The following is an 18,231-nucleotide window of genomic DNA, read 5'->3' on the forward strand; positions in this document are numbered from 1 at the left end:
GGTATCTAAGCATTATGGAGACAATGTGGATTTTCCCTAGTTGACGATAAGCGCGGGAGCCCGGTGTACTACAAATGTGAGGGCCCGAATCATTTTACTAAGGAGTGCCGGAGTCAAAGTGAGTGGTACGATGAATGTTTATCCACGAGCACAAAAAAAAACAACCAAAAAACAAAAAACAACAACAAAAACAAACAAACAAACAAAAAACAGTACGATGATATCAGTTGGATCACGTATCTCGCAACTGTTCCAAAAATTGCTCCATTAAAAATCGTTCCTCAAAATAACTAGATTCGGCATTGAATAACCTGAAAAAGGTTGATATGCCGTAAAACAAAAACAACCAACCAACCAAAAATTGCCTGGCGTTGGCGTCAAAATTTATGGGCAATATTCAGCACATGTAGACACGGGATGTTTCTAGTCTATCAACAAATCGCTGTCAGATGTGGAGGAAGCAACGAGTGAACGTTATGACCATCAATTGCTTATTCTAAACATGATAAGAAAGGTGGCACAGCTGAAGTTGACATCCTGGTAATGTAGGAAAAAACGACCTATTAATTGGAATTGGCGCAATAAGTGCTTTAGGAGGTGTCATGATCACAGCAGCTGCAGGTGTAACACTTGGTAGATGGAAAGAAGTCTGTGCAGATATTTCTATTGAAGAAAAAAAACTATGCTACGTTTGACTACGTAGAGAGGACCTGAACTGTAAGTGGAAATAGGCCATGAGCGAAGCACCAGATTAATTCCAGAATATGCAGTGTCTACTTAGAACTAAGCTGCATATGAAGAAGAGCTTCAGATGCGGATTGATAATGGTTGGTTAATACCATACTCACTGGAACGTCTCGGACTCCACCCCCAAGGACTAATCTCGCTCATGGCTATTTAACAACCTACTGAACACTTGTACTGGATTATCGGGAATTAAATCAACGTGTTGATAGTTTCACGGTGAATACTGATGCGTGATCCCTAAACTACGGGAGTGGAGTCAGAAGGGTATTAATATAGCATAGTTAGATTTAAAGAGAACCTACCTGAATTACGGGTCCATGAGTCTATGTGCCCATTTCAGACAGTATTGATCTAAGAAAAAGATATTGTTTGACACACTTGGGTTTTGGTTTAAACGTAGAAACTTTAATAATGAGTGCCCAACGAAAAACGCACAATACGAAAATTGACAATGAAAACAGTTTTCATGCCAGACGAGTCCACAATGAAAGCTACTTCAGCTTATGTTGATGACATATACATCAATGAGGACACAATGTCTGCAGATGCAGTTTGAATACAACTAGAATAATTTCGGTTTAGTAAGCAATGACCCTACGCGCTTAAAGGATAAGATCCCAGTCTTAGGTCTTGAGGTCCGGGAGGAGTATCATACTTTAAGATGGAAGCGAGAAAAGACAGTTCCAGAGTTACCTAGTGTCTTGACACAACGCATCACGTTTTCTATTTGTGGTAAATTAGTAGGAAATTTACTTGTCTGTGGATTGCTCCAAACAATAACAGGAGCACTAAAAAAAACGAGCGACTGCCGTAAGAAAAATGTGGGACTACATGGTGGATGGTGATTATTTCATGCAAATCATGTCCGAAACGTTTACTAAAATATATAGAAATGGCTATGCCTCTGTTAAGTGGAATATAATATCCGGGCACGAATTGAATGCATGGGTTGACGCGGGTTCTTTGGCAGTAGGTGTGATGTTGGAACAATTTAATACTGTTTAGGGAGATGCGTACTGGCTTCGTCTGATAAATGACTTACTGTGCGTTTAAAATTGATTGACCGACATCCTAACTGGAAAGGTACAACTTTAGTACTTCTTTCAAACCCCTCGACCTAACGTTCACAGGGAACATGGGTTGGAACAGGTACATTGCGAGCATTGCCACGGTCGCTGCGAGGAAGGTGGGCTCTCTCTACCGTGCTAGAAAATTACTTACACCGGAAAGTATCCTGTACCTTTACAAGGCTACCATTCGCTCATGTATGGAGTATTGTTGTCACATTTGGGCTGGCGCACCTGCTACTAGTCTTTCGCTCCTGGACAGGGTTCAAAAGAGAGTCGCCAACCTGATAGGTCCTGAACTGCCATTCAAGCTTCAACCACTGCCCCATCGACGAAATGTTGCATCCCTCTGCCTGTTTGACAAGTATTTTAATGGTGGATGCTCTGACGAATCACAAGCCCTTCGTTCCCCTCGATGTAAAAACCCTCGACAAACTCGACAAGTAGCCAAGTTCCACCCCTACACAGTAGAAATCCCTAGATTTAAGAAGGCCTTCTACTCTAATAGTTTATTTCCCAGAACTGCTAGACTCTGGAACTCCCTTTCAGGTTCATGTTTTTCCAGCTGCACTGACATGCAGAAGTTCAAGTGTAATGTGAATAAACATCTTACTGCTTGCTAATAGTAACCCTCTACATCAAAGTGCCTTGTTTGGGGTGAACTGGAATAAAAAAGACTAAAGCCGCAAGTAAAATGATGTGGAGACTGACGATAATAAAATAAGTTAACAAGTTTCATTGGAGCAGAATCTGATTGAAGAGTTAACTGGAAAGTGCCAATATAGTGGATTGATATAAGGAGCAAAGATCTAATCCTCTGCAAGTGACATACGCAGTCTTAATTGATCAATTAATACCTGAGAAAATCTGTGTAGTACATCGGAAAAGTACACAGCCTGGAATTCGTCGAACCACATATTTTGTTCAAAGAGTGTTTCCTGCAACTACGAGGGTATCGATCAAGGAAGCCATACGTTCGTGCGAAGAGTGTCAACGAAGTGACCCGCATCAACCCGAGGGCAAAAATGAAAGCTCTAGGTGAAAATCAGCAGGTGTCGGATAGGTATAGATGTGACGCATTATGATAGTAAAATTTTTTTAAACATCAAACTGCGTTCATGGAGACTCTGTTTAGTTTTAGGTACGCTGAAGAAGAATTATTTACAGTGGTTGCAGCTAGACGAGCTTTTGTTGTGAACTTTCATTTTTTTTTAAATCACAGATTGAATCTCAGTCGAACACCTGCCATGGAAATAACGAAAAAGTAGACAAAGGCTTGCAGCATCTCTTCTGTGAAAAAGTGGCTGTAGAACAGAAAAGTCGATTTTGTACTTTGTCAACACTGGGAAAAGTACTCTGAGCGACACCAGATATGGCAACAGTACTCCATCTCAGGATGTATCTGACTCTTGTACAGAAATAGGATTATTTCACGTGTATGATACTATCTAGAGCGGTAGAATAATCCAAACAATTTTCCAACGACCTTAGTAATGGGTGCGATGTAAGTGTTCCACTTCAAGTCTGAAATGAAAGTACTCCTAGAAGCGTATCAAAGCAAGAGGCTTCCTCAATATAAAAGCCGTTTATTTCAATCGATGAAAAGTAAGGATTAGAGCGCTGGTGGTAAAAAAGAGAAACTTTGCTTACAATGAGGAACGGATAGCTGGCTACTTTTGATGGATCTACATTAAAAGTAACCAGCTATCCGTTCCCCATTGTATCACGTAATCCAGTGTGGAAGATAGAGAATCAGAAAGATCTTTATCATTAATGTACATCGAAGTGTTGCCATAGATGATCGCGTTATCTGCATAAACGTCGACGAATGATCATAGAATGTGTTTAGTGAGATCATTGATGAGTATCAGGAAGAGGTTTGGACCCAGAATGCACTTTAATTGCTCATTCCAGTTGCTATGATTGTTGTCAGGACCAGTTGCTTTCCTGACATCAAGGCTCTTCATCGAACAAATATGTCGATGTCGTACAGAGTGTTTTAAGTCAAAATTCAGTTAGTAGACAACCCTGATAAGAAAGGGTAAAAAATGATGCCAACTTTTCTGCAAGAAGTTTGGCTTTATCGGATGCTGAGGAAATCACCTCTGGTCTAGTGATGATGGTTGGAATAGCGGCCACGCACCTGTTGAGGGCTTTGTTATTTTTTTTTTTTGGAACACCATATGTAATCAAGGAAACTGAAACCGCAGAACTTTAAATTACTTCCCTTCCAAATGATAGTTGGCATAGATTGACACCACGCCAAATAGTCCGGAAAAATCAAGAATAATGAAAAGACCGAAAAGAGAAATACCAAACATACGTCCACTGGATGAGTGTGAAGAAGACTGAGACGTGGCGGGGGACTAGATGCCACCCAAATTACAGTGAAGGCCAACAGTTGTTGTCAGCGAACAATCAATGACAAACAGCTTTGCAATACCACAGTCATTTGACAAGGTTATCGATAAGGATGGAGAGTACTGAGAATCTGGGGAGATTATTTTTGTCTCCAAGAGACACCATCGTTTATGATCAGTGAGTTATCTCTGATAATGGCTTGTGTGAGAACTTCTAGTAAGTACAAATAATAATAATAATAATAATAATAATAATAATAATAATAATAATACATTTTTAAAAAATAAGTTACCTCTTTTGTGGGGGAGGGCGTAACAAGGAATTTTAGGTTACCATGCCGCTTAGGAAAAGGTCCGTATATGTCACGCGCTATTAAAGTGCGTACCGAACGATTTTACTATCTGCAATACCAATATTTGTTGATCGTTAACTGCTGTTGCCATACCTAAGCTGATGCAAAAACGACTAGACTATCCGTATTCTACATGCGCTCTACAAAACTGAACTAAAAGATTCCACATTGTTTGATAAACTCCAGCAATACAGTCCTCCGTGCTTGTTTTATAAGTAATTCCACTTGTTGCAGCCATGTGCTTGTTTTTAAGCACTTTCACTTGTACATCTTAACGTAAGTACGCTCAGTCCACCAACCACAAGCAAAATGTTGCTACGTCATCATTGTGGAGGTCATTAGATGCTGGAGCATTTCTCACTCTAATAGCTCTATTAGCTCTTTTCCTCGGACCGCTTCCTTTTGGAATTTTCTCTTTGCCCTTTCTCTTTTCTTAAAAATTTAAATGTAACGGTCAATTAGTAGCTAATAAAATTTACATGTTAAACGTACAAAAGTCAAGTATAATTCTTTTTATCTCTCTCATGTATTTTTATGTAAATAAATCTACATTTCTTTGTTATCGTATATCGGTAGGTTTCGCCTCTTGCTGCTCAGTCCCCTGGTAAATTTCCCTTATAAATCTGGCTCTATCACAATAACCCATTACGTTCCAGTGGCAATATGTCTTGGGTAAAGAAGCTATACATTAAGATAAAATTTACACGTTAGGCTAAAGAACAAAGCAATTCACACAAAGAATTACATTGCACTTTTCGCAATACATTAGTGGTTTACTATTGCAAGACTCATTTATGTAAGTACATACATCATTGAGCAAATAAAATGAGATATATTGATGACAATAAACGGATTTTATCCCTTTTTTTTCAGAGTAATTATGCAGTAAGCAGTACTATTAGAATTTATCATATAGATTTTACAAGGCAATTATTTTGTATTTTATCTACAGGACAGTGAGACCTAATTAGTTTGAGGGAATTGAAATTACCAGCCAACGGACACACATACACAAAACAGTACTCTTAAGCTAAATACCATTATCGCCCTGGACATCAGAGGGCAATGCAGATGTGACTTCCTGTTTTATAGATTTCTTTCTCCTTTTCGCTGGACTCCCGACATGTGAAGATTACGCGCTCCGGTTGGCATGGCCAACTAATCAGTCTCCTGACCTACCCGTCAGCCTTTCATCAAATACTAAACTTGTGGCACTATACCTCAGTGCCACGGCTGCTAACACACTCTACAGCATGGTCGAGTGGTGATTTGGCCATAAGCGTAGAGATACAAAGAAATGCATTCCCAGAATTTCCTTTCTAGATCGACCTCTTTCTGTCCGAACCGTCATGAGGTGAGCACTTATATTTCTGTCTCTCCATAAATGGGTGGGTGGGGGGGGGGGAGCACCCCCTCCCTCAACACTAGTTAAGGTAGGTTAGTTAGTTTTGAAGAGCCTATTGCCTAGGATTGATTGTAAAAATTAATTATAATTTGCATATTGTATTGTAATATATTTTTTGTAAAATAAATAGTTAAGATTATGCAATATATATTACAATTGTGTTGCGTGTCGTTTTTTTGTGTCTGCCATAGATGCCTTCATTGAAGAAGCGGCCCTGAGGAAAAGGAAGATTCCAACCCGAATGCCACCAAAGGTCAAGACGTTTCCTGGGAGAAGAAGGAGTCACACAGCCACATCCAACATCTTCAGGTATGCTTTTCCTATTGATACTCAGACCCTAATGACTGGCCCATCGTCACATCATCACGGAACTGTGTCTAACACGATTATTGTAACAGGCGAAACCAGTCACATGCCAGTGACCGGCTGATCGTGTTATAAACCTAAGTAACGTTATTCTCTTCTCAATTAACTCTTACCATCTCTATCTTTATTCTCTCTCATGTATTTTTATGTAAATAAATCTACATTTATTTGTTATCGTATATCGGTATGTTTCGACTCTTTATTATGCGACCCATGCTTCTTTCCCAATCACCTACCATTCAACAACACATGAGGATGGGATCGTCAATTACGCACACAAACCATCCTATCATCCACAAGTTAATACTTGCTTCCTCCACATGATATACTCTTCTAACCGATTATACGCTAATAGGGTATAATTCTATTCTAGTGATATAAATCAGCAAATTTTGTTAGATACTAGCAGGGAGACCCGACTTTGTCCGGGATTGAATGAGGATCAACAAATGTTCTACCCTGTCATGTGTTTATTGCCATTGAAATCGGCGAAATCGTCCATTTTTTAACCCAGTCGATTGATAGCCTGCTCTTGTTAGGGACGCTACGCAGTGTACCTGGAGAAAGCTTCACACGCCTCTCCGCAGTGACTTCAAAATACATTATAGTATACATTGCACTATAGAGAATCTACTGTTGATTTTATTAATTTTTCTTTTACATAATCACATGAATTAAAGTTAAATGTACAAAAGTCAAGTATAATGGTTCAGTAGTGCTCTAAAAAGAAACATTCGTTTTCGAATACGCCCCTGTCTTATAAAATAATCTACGGTCAATTTCATAGGCTGGGCCTTTCAGCTTGTGCAGTGATAAAACTTCTCAAATGCACACGTATAAAGACGCCGACTTTAGTCAAAATCGGACTCATACAAACATATAACGTTCCTTTTATATAATAGTAGCTAGCTAGCTAGCTAGATAGATAGATAGATAAAGATAAAGATAAATAACAAACTTAAAATTTTGCTGAATCTAGATAAATTGATAGATATACCGATAGTAAAGTTACCTATTTTATAAATAGTCATTAAGGAAAGGGCGCTAAATCTTTTCTTTGACGAATATGGGTATAAAAACATTTGTTTCACAGACTTAGGTGTCCTATTGGCAAAACGAACCGTAAAGTAAGTTTCGAATGAAGGAACACCCTAAAACGCCATTAGTTATTGATATAAAAAGCTTGGTCTGGCATATAAACTAGTTCTTTCTTTAATTGTTAAGATTAGCGTCGCTTGACCAGTCGGTAATTGAGTAATTGTAATTTACCTGCTCGTCGTAATTTCCTACAGCCGAAATAAACGTGAATAAACGTGTTCTCGGCGAATTTGGTTTTCTTTCTGTTCTTTGGATTTAGTTTTATTGAAGTGTAATTCTTTTTCAGATCGAAAAACAACGTTGGTGTAAAAAGCAAGAAAAAGGTCGTTTTTTTTTTTATTTCGGTACGACAAACTAAGGCACAACGAACGCACTGCAACTGCTCATATTGATTATATATTCGTGCGATTTAGGCACATCATTCGAGCAACCAGTCGGGCACGCCCACTAGTTGTCGCTGATTCTATATTCAACCAATCTCGACACGTAAAGAGCAGAACGAATTTAGTCACGATAAAGATATTGAGAGCAATAATAATAATAATAATAATAATAATAATAATAATAATAATAATAAAAGTCAAATTAAACCCTACAATAGTAGGAGCACTAGGAACAATTCCGAAAACTTTGAAAAAAGAATGGGAGAAATTGGAATCAGAGGAATGGGTGCAAAGATACAACGACTAGCGATAATGAAAACGGCTAAAATATTAAGTAAAACTCTTGAATGCGGGGAACAATAGACATGAACCACATGCGTGAGCCAGACAAACTGCTGCAGAGGCAGAACATGAAGAAGCGTTAAAGGGAATGAAGAACACTGAAGCTGCATATCAACAAGTTCTATGTCCCTATCACGCATCCTCCCCCATTCTTCCATCACCGCCCCCCACCTTCAAAAAAAAACTGTGATACCAAATAGCCGAGAAGGGGCAAGGAGGATGGAAAGATCGAGGGGAGAGCGCTGGCCAGACCTCCGCTGGACAAGAGAACTGGGACCTTGGGGATGCTTAGTGCCACTCAAATTTCAGTATAGACCAATGGCCGCTACCAGTCAGAAATCAATGGTGAGAGGTTGTTGCGAAAACGCAAATTTATTTGCAAATTCTATCGAAGGAGGTGGAGAGTGCTGGACGTCTGGGGAGACTTATTTCACTCAGATTCCAGGTAACACCACAGGTTTTCAATCAGATCTTTGATGACCTGTGTGAAAGCTCCATGTGAGCCAATAATAAAAACACCATTCGTGTTCGCTTAAGTTAAAATTAATTGCTTCTTGTACTTGACATAAGAATCTCAAAAACCTACTGTAAATAGGATTCTAATTTTATTTTATGATGGAAATCTTCTGTTTATTAGGGCAGTGGGCCACTGCATCTAGTCTGGTACACTGCATCATCTGATATTGCTGTACAGTACGAAGCTGGAATTGGCTTACCGGATGCAAGTCTCCATCCATCCATAGCCCTTGAGCCCCTGGAGGGGCATAGGCCATCTACAACTTTTGTAGATGTTTTTGTAGCGAGGAGTTCTTTTTACAGGCTAAGGGTGCTGGCCCCACGTCCAACCTTCCCAGAAGAAACATACAGCGCCTAGCCTTCCCAAATAGTCACCCATCTGGTACTGGCCATGCTCAACGTTGCTTAACTTCGGTGATCTGGCGAGAACCGGGTGTCAGTATGATTGTGCCGTACATGGATGCAAGTCTGGGTAGGTGATAAAGAGACCTAGGTTTGCCCAGTTACCAGGCCCCCACCCTCTCGGCGTTGCAGACAAAGTCCAACGGAAAAGCAAGCCAATATTGTCAGAGCCACCGCAGCTGCAGGAGTTGTCCGGGAAGGTGTGGCCATGCTTTACCAACCGCCGATCGGGATTCCAACCCAGATATGTTTGTCGGAGTTTACTCTCTTGGCCTTTGCCTTTTCCAAGGCATCCACAAGGTAGTGGAGTTATTTGCCCATAGCTGGTAAAAATTTATTTTATACAAAGTTGGTATTAGAATTACAATTTTTTTTTTCAGGCTAAAAAATCGAGAGTTTATTTGAGAAATATCTTTTGAAGTTTTGCAAAAAAAAATAAACTCTCGATTTAATATGATTTTTTTATGGCTGAAAATTGTGACTAGAGTATCAGTAGGAGCTAGTTGTGGTGCCTTGTCGTGCCACTGTTGTGCCTTAACTTGTCGTAATCAATAGTAAAACTCGAAAAAGATATAAACAAACCAAATATATGAAAACCATCATCATCAACAACAACAACAACAACAACAACAACAAAAACAACAACAAATAATTTGAGAAATTAATTCAATTATTTTATTTTCAGTAGATTCGAACAGATTTGTATTCCTTCTCCAGAAAGCAATAATATTAAAAAAAAAAACAACAAAAAAAACAACGCCGAATTTTATATATAATTTATGAACACATGGCGCCGACTGTGACGTAACGCTTTCAAAAGCTAGCCTAGTGAGTTCCATTCTCAGAGACGCTCTAAGACATTTCTTTTTGCGATTTTATTATTTTTATATTAAGTATTAGCTGTGCTTAGAAAATAAAGAAAAGGTCATAATCAGTGTCGTGGCGTGGGTGAGAGTAGGGTGGTTGTTGCAGGCATAAAATTCTTAGATGCATGAAGTTCATAGGAGCGAAAACTTTCTAATTGTAAACATATTTGATCGGGGGAAAGGGGGTGAAAAATCAGTAGAAGTGCAGAATAATTAATGCGCGATTACTTGTAAATAGCAACAAGAAAACAAAACAACACTGCATAATTTATACCAAACGCATTAGAATGACATTCTTTACCCAACTCGCCGAGTTTTAACCTTTATAACACAAATTTCATACTTTTTCGTTTCCAAACTCCTCTTTTTCTTGCAGTGATACTTGTTGCTGACTGCCGTTACTATTGTTTACAATTTATGTAATATACGCGTTGTATCTCTCTTCTAATCTCCTCATATAACTCGATATTTCTCTGCTTGTTACAGTAAGAGAGCTAATTCAATATATATTCAAGCAAACGCCTTATAAAATAGTAGCTGAAAAATAGACAACGTATAGAATACAAATAAACGTTAAAACTAGGCGCGTTGCGGAGAGAATTTCATTGTAATGCGTTTGATATAAAATATGTGTTTGCTTATTTTTGTTTGGTTTGCAAGTTATCAAGTGCCAACTGTACTCTTACAAACATTTAAAAAATTTATTTTGCATATGCACTATTATTTTGAATAAATTCGCATTTGCTTGCGTTAAATATATTTATGTTCAATTGGATTAGATTTTTTTTTTTAATAAAAAAGTGCACGTGCTTAAGCGAAAGATGCTAAAGGTTAAACTAGTGAAAGAGACCCAAGGAGTTTTAACTGTCTGCTGGTTAAGGGGACAATATTTACCTCTCCTCAAACGCTGATAACACACGTAACGCCATTGACAATAGCACATATGGGGTAGCAGCAACTAGCAGCAGCTGCCTGAAGTATACGTATTGTTTGTAACATAATAATATACTTTATTATTTATGACTTTAATAAAAATAAGAATAAAACGATCTATTGTAAAATACAGTAAAATATTTTTTTAACAAATCACAGATTTTGTTTTTAGGCAGTAGACGTGCCAACAACAGAAAGATTAATAAAATACGTTGAATTAATATTGATTTATTGTTACCTAAGCATTAATAAATACAGTTGTGTTTCGATAAACCTCTATATAAATAGCTATTTGGTTGTCTATACGATTAAGGCGAGTAATTAAGTATATATCCAAGCAAAGGCTAGCACCAACCAACAGTAGCTGACTGAAGCATTATTAACGTTCAATGCCCCCCCATTTTTTTTTTTTAAATATCTCTCTATATAAATATATATTTCTTTGTAAAGGCAAGAGATAATTAAATATATATTCTAGCACACGCTAGCATCAACCAGCAGCAGCTGACTGGAGTATTTGTATTGTTTCTTATCTCTATTTAAATAATACGCGTTTACCTCTCTTATAATATGGGTTTATATATAAAAAGATAATCCTTTGTCTGTACCATAAAAAGAGCTAATTAAATAATATATTCGAGGAAACGATAGCATCAATCAGCAGCAGCTGACCGAATAATTTGCATTATTTTAAATTCCTAATATAATAATAATCGTTATGTCTCGGCTACAATATCTTCTCCTATCTTTAAAAAGCAATCAATTTGCGAGTGATATCAAGAGAGTCAACTTGATATACATTAAAGCAAACGCTAGCACCAATTAGCAGCAGCTGAATGAAGTATTCGTATTCTCTGTAAACCTCATATAATAATACGCGTTGTGTCTCTTTCAATAATATATCTCTATATAAAAGGCAATAACTTTGCTTGCAACATTAAGAGGAATGATTAAATATATATTCTAGCAAACGTTAGCATCAATCAGCGGTAACTGACTGAAGTATTAGTACTGTTTGCAAAGAAGATTACAACTGTTTCTTCCAAGTGAATTTAATTATTAAAGTTGTAGGTAATTTTGGGAAGCGATGAATAAAAATCATGCTGTCATTTTATACGACAAGGGACACGAATACTTATATATTAATTATACTCATCTACCAGCTCATGCAGAAAGCGAGGGATGGCGATTGGCTGCAAGCTGATGGTCAACGTTAGAGAGCCGACGGGCTGTGCGCGCTAGCCTCTCAACAGCTTCTGCTTCTGCCTCGGTGGCGTTGACTTCTTCCTTGACCTCATTAGCATGTGCCTCGGCTTCAGCTTGAACCTGGGGATGTTTGAGCGGTCCGGCGTTCTCGAGCTCTTGCACGAAACGATTGTGTTGATCGCGAAGGAAGCGGCTGCGCTCTTTCAGATATTCCGCGGCGTCCTCCAGATAACGCGCGTGTTTATCGTCCACTAAGGGCTTATCTTCAGAGAGCACGATCCTCGGAAGGGACGACGGCCTGTCTATCCCGGTCGCAACGTCATCCACCCCTTGACGTGTGTTCATATTGCCATGATAGAGGCCATGAGAGTGAAACGCACGGTGCAACGAGCTAGAAGTTTGGTGTTTCATGCTTCGGTGCCTACTTTCTTCCTCCTCTTCCTCCCTCTCGCGTTCGTCTTCAGAGTCGTCGTCATCGAAACCGTAGCCAAAATAGTCATCCATATAAGGATAAGGATAATATTCAGGCTCAGGCATGAAGCCAGATTGCATTCCCATATATTCGGGGTCAAACGAAAATGGCATTTGAAAGTCGTTCATGAATCCCATACTCGGATAAGCCATGGAGCTCCTTGGGTTTGGAAAAAAATCCTCGTCCATATTGTTATCCATGTAGTAATCGTCATCAAACATGCCGTCGTCGGAGTCACAATGGTCAAAGAATTCGCTCATTGGTCTTTGGTGCATGTCTTGCATAAATCCAGGATAGTCGATGTCATCGTGAGTCTCGAAACGTCCATGGCGGGAATCGAACTCTCTATCTTCCATAGAGTGCATGTGCTTGTAACCCATTCTATTGTCACATCGTTCATCGCGACCTATTTCGCTACTATCGCTGCTCCCGATGACCGGTGGTAGATGGCTTTGGTCTCTAGTTTCCTCATCGATCCTAAACGTGGGTCGCCCATGCATACCGACAGCCATCATATTTGGAATTTGACTATACTCATAAGGCATCTCGTCGTCGATGTAATCAAAACCGTCATCAGAATGCCATTGTCGATCGTCCATCATATATTCGGATTCCGGAAACATAAAAGGGTCGTCCATCCACTGGTATTGCTGGTATCCAGCATTAGGCATATCCACCATCTTCATCATCATCATATCGTCGGTGAATGGTTTCTGCATCGGCATGTGCATTTCGTCTTCGAAGTGTACCATGTGCTGTTGCATTTGAGGATCGTCTTCTGGCGTTGGATAATGCATACGTGGCTTCTCGCTTGAGTACATCGGTTGATGCATGCTAGCATGTATAGGTGGGAACATTGGTGGCGGCATGAACGGCATCTGCATGTGTTCGTCATCGATTGGTGGGAACATGTACGATTCCATGTCTGGTGGGGCAGATAGAACGTTACCTTGTTGCGGGCCGTATTGCATCTCAGTCCTCTGCTCTCCGGATGAAGAAGGTCGACTCATTTCGGAATTAACTCGATTAAATCCAGGACTAGATTTGAGCTCAGTGTATTCTTTTTCCGGGATAATTTGCCTGGATTCTATGTGTATGTTCGTTTCTGGTCCAGGAGATTGTCCACGTTCAGGACTTCCGCATCTTTCAAAGGAAGTATTTGGCTTGTAAACCCGATCGAAAGGTCCGCTATATTTATCAAAATGGCGGTCTTGGAAATCCATTGGATATCTAGAAAATTCCATTAGATTTCTTTGATCATGAGGCGGATGAGGTCCCATATGGTCACCGAAACGTCTCATGTGATCTACATATTGACCTTGGTTATCCATAAGACGTCCTTGAAAGTCCATAGTGTATTGAGACATATCCATAGGCTTGAATGGAGGAACAACGGGGAACTTTCGTGGCATCATAGGCATAGGTTGCTGCATATAAGGAACTGGTGGCATGAAGCGTTCTGGATGTCTATGATGTTGTCCTAGCAGATCGACGGGTCTGCCACGGCGATCAAGGAATCTTCCTTGGAAGTCCATTGTGTATCCAGACATATCCATATACTTTTCCGGTTGACGTGTAAATCTTCTCTGGTTTAGTGGTGGACTCATTAATATTTTACCGTAATTTCCGTGAATTCGTCCGAAGGGATCGATATGTCTTCCATGGCTATCCATAAAGCGACCCTGGAAATCCATGGTGTATCTAGATAGATCCATATAGCGTTCCGGGAAGCGAACCATTCTTCTATGCACAGGAGGTAGATTGCGAACATATCTGCCAATATTAGCATTGAATTGTTCCATAGGGTCGATCTGTCGCCCATATCGGTCCCGATAACGACCTTCGAAGTCCATAGTGTAACGAGACAAATCCATGTAACGTTCAGGCTTCTGCATGAACCTTCGTTTAATCGGAAGAGGTGCAGGCATCATTGCTCGTCCTTGATGCATTCTAGCAGAATGTAATGGATTGACGTGTTTTCCTTGTTGGTTCACGAACCGTCCCTTGAAGTCCATTGTATAACCAGACAGATCCATATATCTTTCAGGGAATCGGATCATTCTTTTGTAGCTTAAAGGCATTGGCATCATATGTCGTCTAAGACCACGAGGGAAACGACCCATGGGTTTTCCTTGTTGGCCGGAGGTTTTATTCATTCCAAATGCGTGCATTCCCATTGGGGAGCTGCGCATCCTCATTAGTCCGCTTTGCATTCCCATTGGACCGCCTTTCATTCCCATTGGGCCGCTACGCATTCGCATGGGACCGCTTTGCATCCTCATCGTACCACTGTGCATCCTCATTGGGCTGCTTTGCTTTCCCATTGGACTGCCAAGTATCCCCATTGGACCGCCCTGCATTCCCATTGGCCCGTGAATTCCCATTGGGCCGCTTTGCATTCCCATTGGACCGCTTTGCTTTCCCATTGTGCCGCCGCGCATCCCCATTAGACCGCTTTGCATTCTCATTGGACCACCGTGCATTCCCATTGGGCCGCTTTGTTTTCCCATTGGGTTGCTTTGCACCCCGATTGGACCACTGTGCATTCCCATTGGTCCACTTTGTTTCCCCATTGGACCGCCTTGCATCCCCATTGGACCACTTTGCATCCCCATTGGGCCACTGTGCATTCCTATGGGACCGCTATGCATTTTCATCGGACCGCTTTGTTTTCCCATTGGACCGCTGTGCATACCCATTGGACCGCTACGCATGCCCATCGGACCGCTTTGCATCCCCATTGGGCCGGTATGCATTCTCATAGGGCCACCGTGTTTTGGTTGTCCTGGTATTGTGTGAAAATCCATCATTTTCCCCGGAAATCCCCTGGAATCTTTAGGCATTTCTTCCTGTCTTTGAGTAAAACCCGACATTCTCCCCTGTCCTTCATTCTGAGGTTGAATATTTTCAGATTCCTTTGGACGATGTTGCATCGGGGCCATGAAACCTCCAGGAGGTGCCATTCCCATTTGTGCGCCAGGACCTTGAAACATGCTGCGACCAGGCATCATATTTGGTGCTCGACCTCGAAACATGACATTAGGACTGTGCATACGATTTGCGTGGCGCGCATTAGGGGGCATCATACGATGTGGACCATTCATTGGAAACATGGGATGGCGTTTCGGTATCATATTGCTTCGGAAACGATAGTCTGGGTCGATGTGCTGAAGGCTGGGCAATTTTCCTTTAAGATCAGAGTGATCGAGAGAAGGTTGAGATGAGGCTGACGTTCCTGGGGTGTTCGTATCGAGTGTAGAAGTTTTATTGAAGCCGCCGCTCTTTGTCTGATTTCGCATCTTGTTCTAGAATCCTAATAGTTTATGCGATCTGAAACAAACAAAGAAAAGAAAATAGAAAGTCATGAAGAAATATATAACCTATTATTAAAAAAACAAAGACATACTGAATCAACAACCACCCTAGGCGTAACAAACTGGCAAACATTCTATTTTAAACTTAAATGTAACATTGGATTATTAGTTCTATTTGCATTAAACATTTTACAGCACGCAACCAAATGATAGACGGCTAGAGAAACTATTAGCTGCAGCAGCCGTTTGGTCATCATGCAAATAAGCAAGCGTGCGCGGGCTTGCGTCAGAAGGAAAAGAAAAAAAGAGGACAGCATGAGGTCGAACAGAAGAAAAACAGCAAACGGTGAAGACGAGAAATGGTTGGCTATGGCTAGTTTTGAGGAGGAGAGAAAAGAAAAACGTAAACGGGTGAGATGGACGTGTGGCCCCGTGGTGGCGGCAAGCGACTTTTAAGCTGGTGTCGAGACGGCAGGGTGTTGTTAATCTCATGGCAGACGGGATTTTTGTTTCTTCTAGTTTTATTTTTATGAATTACTAAAGTAAAGTGTAATGTCACGTAACGTTACATACACGTATACACACATGCGTGCACACACGCTCGCATATATATATATATATATATATATATATATATATATATGTGTGTGTGTGTGTGTGTGTGTGTGCGTGTGTGTGTTTGTGTGTGCATACTCATATATGTATGTATATATATGGACACACACACACGCACACACACACACACACACACACACACACACACATATATATATATATATATATATATATATATATATATCAGCTGGTATTTGATTACAAATAACCTATTTAATTAACTTAAGTTACGGGTTCATCGATTTAACTCGTGGGTGGCAGATTAATTTTTGCCTAAATTGTGTTTGCGAAAATTAAGTACGAAACAATCGTCTGTGAATAAGGCGCCACGTGAGACGCGTTTATTAAGAGTAGCTAGGAATGTCGATGAGAAAAACGGTCAGCGTACATAACTTATTTGACGCTACACACGACTAATTAAAGAAATCCGAAATTAAAATTAAAACAAAAGAAAACCGGATTTACCAGCGGGGGTACTTATTTTTGTTTTCATTACTTGTTTTTCTTTAAAATATGTTTCCTGGTCTTTTTTTCTTTTGTTTCTGTACACCACTTTTATTCTTTGTTCGCAATTTTTCTTTATCCATTTTCTTTCTTTCATCGTCATTATTATCTCCCCCTCCCTTTTTTTTTAACATCTCCTTCTTTGCGTTTTAAAATTCCACTTTCTTATTTCATGTATTTTTTCTTAAGTACAAAATATGAATCTTTTTCAATGAATATTGTTTTTTATTCGCCGTCACCCTTTTCTTTGTCTTTTGCTTTTCCTCGCTAATATTTATTACTTCCCTTTGTATTTAACCTCCCTTCTTTGGGTGTTCATATTTTCATTTTGTTGTTCATTTATTTTAATCCTGGAAAAGTCCGCCCTCTTTTCACATGGAATTTTTATTCTCTTTTTTCATGCTTCCTTTCTTTCTTTCTTTCTTTCATGTTTGCTAGCAGTGAAATGCAGTGTTGACCGGGAAGATAGACAGAAAGAAAGAAACACTTAAAAAAATGGTATTTAACATCATTCTTTTAAATCACTCTACTTTCTATTTCTACACATCGTTATTTTTGTCTTCTCTCTTTCTCTCTCTTTCTCCACACACACACACACACACACGCACACACACACACATTTATTTATCACGCGCGCATGAATACACACACACACACACACACACACACACACACACACACACACACACACACACATATATATATTTATATATACCTCGCGTATATTTCGGCGTATAAGACGATCCTTTAAGCTAAAAAAATCATCTTAAAAAACAAAACAATATTTCATAAGATACCAGGTGTTGCAATCTCTAGCCTAGGCTAAACAACATGGTTTCGTGATTTAGCAGTCGTCTTATACAACTGATATATGATATATTTATTAAAATTTGCTCCAATTTTGTACCTCGTCTTATCTGACGATCGCCTTATACGCCGAAATATATATATATATATATATATATATATATATATATATATGTACCGTATATATATATAGCGTCCGTAGCTTGATTTTTCTAGGATTCAAACCTAAGACCATATGTGATACACAACGAGGTCCTAGATGAAGTCACGTGTTATTTTTTATCGCTTTTAACTTATGTTGATTTTTTCTGTTGATTTTTTTTTACGATAATTGAATTCGGTTGCTAGCGTCTCCAACCTTGCAGATCTGGAAAAATAATTTTCCTTAGAAAGATCGGCCATATTTTTTGGACGTAAACAAATAAACAAATATTATTTATTTACTTATTATTTCACTTATAAAACAGTAATCGAC

The 18,231-nt window shown here is 39.5% G+C and overlaps 1 protein-coding gene across 2 annotated transcripts in view; it reads right to left on the reverse strand.

The window, feature by feature from the left end:
• Positions 1-9,691: 9,691 nt before the first annotated feature.
• Positions 9,692-18,231, reverse strand: part of LOC145277676 (uncharacterized) — a 28,490-nt gene continuing 19,950 nt past the window's right edge. For both annotated transcript variants that reach the window (XM_080129350.1, XM_080129353.1), the window contains one exon: positions 9,692-15,846. In XM_080129350.1, coding sequence (XP_079985476.1) covers positions 12,003-15,815 — 3,813 coding nt within the window. In that variant the 5' untranslated portion in view covers positions 15,816-15,846 and the 3' untranslated portion in view covers positions 9,692-12,002. The remainder of the gene's footprint in view (positions 15,847-18,231) is intronic.

The sequence above is a fragment of the Euprymna scolopes genome, chromosome 6 (assembly GCF_053919585.1).
Source record: "Euprymna scolopes isolate OS-2025 chromosome 6, ASM5391958v1, whole genome shotgun sequence".
NCBI classification, from domain to species: Eukaryota; Metazoa; Mollusca; class Cephalopoda; order Sepiida; family Sepiolidae; genus Euprymna; species Euprymna scolopes.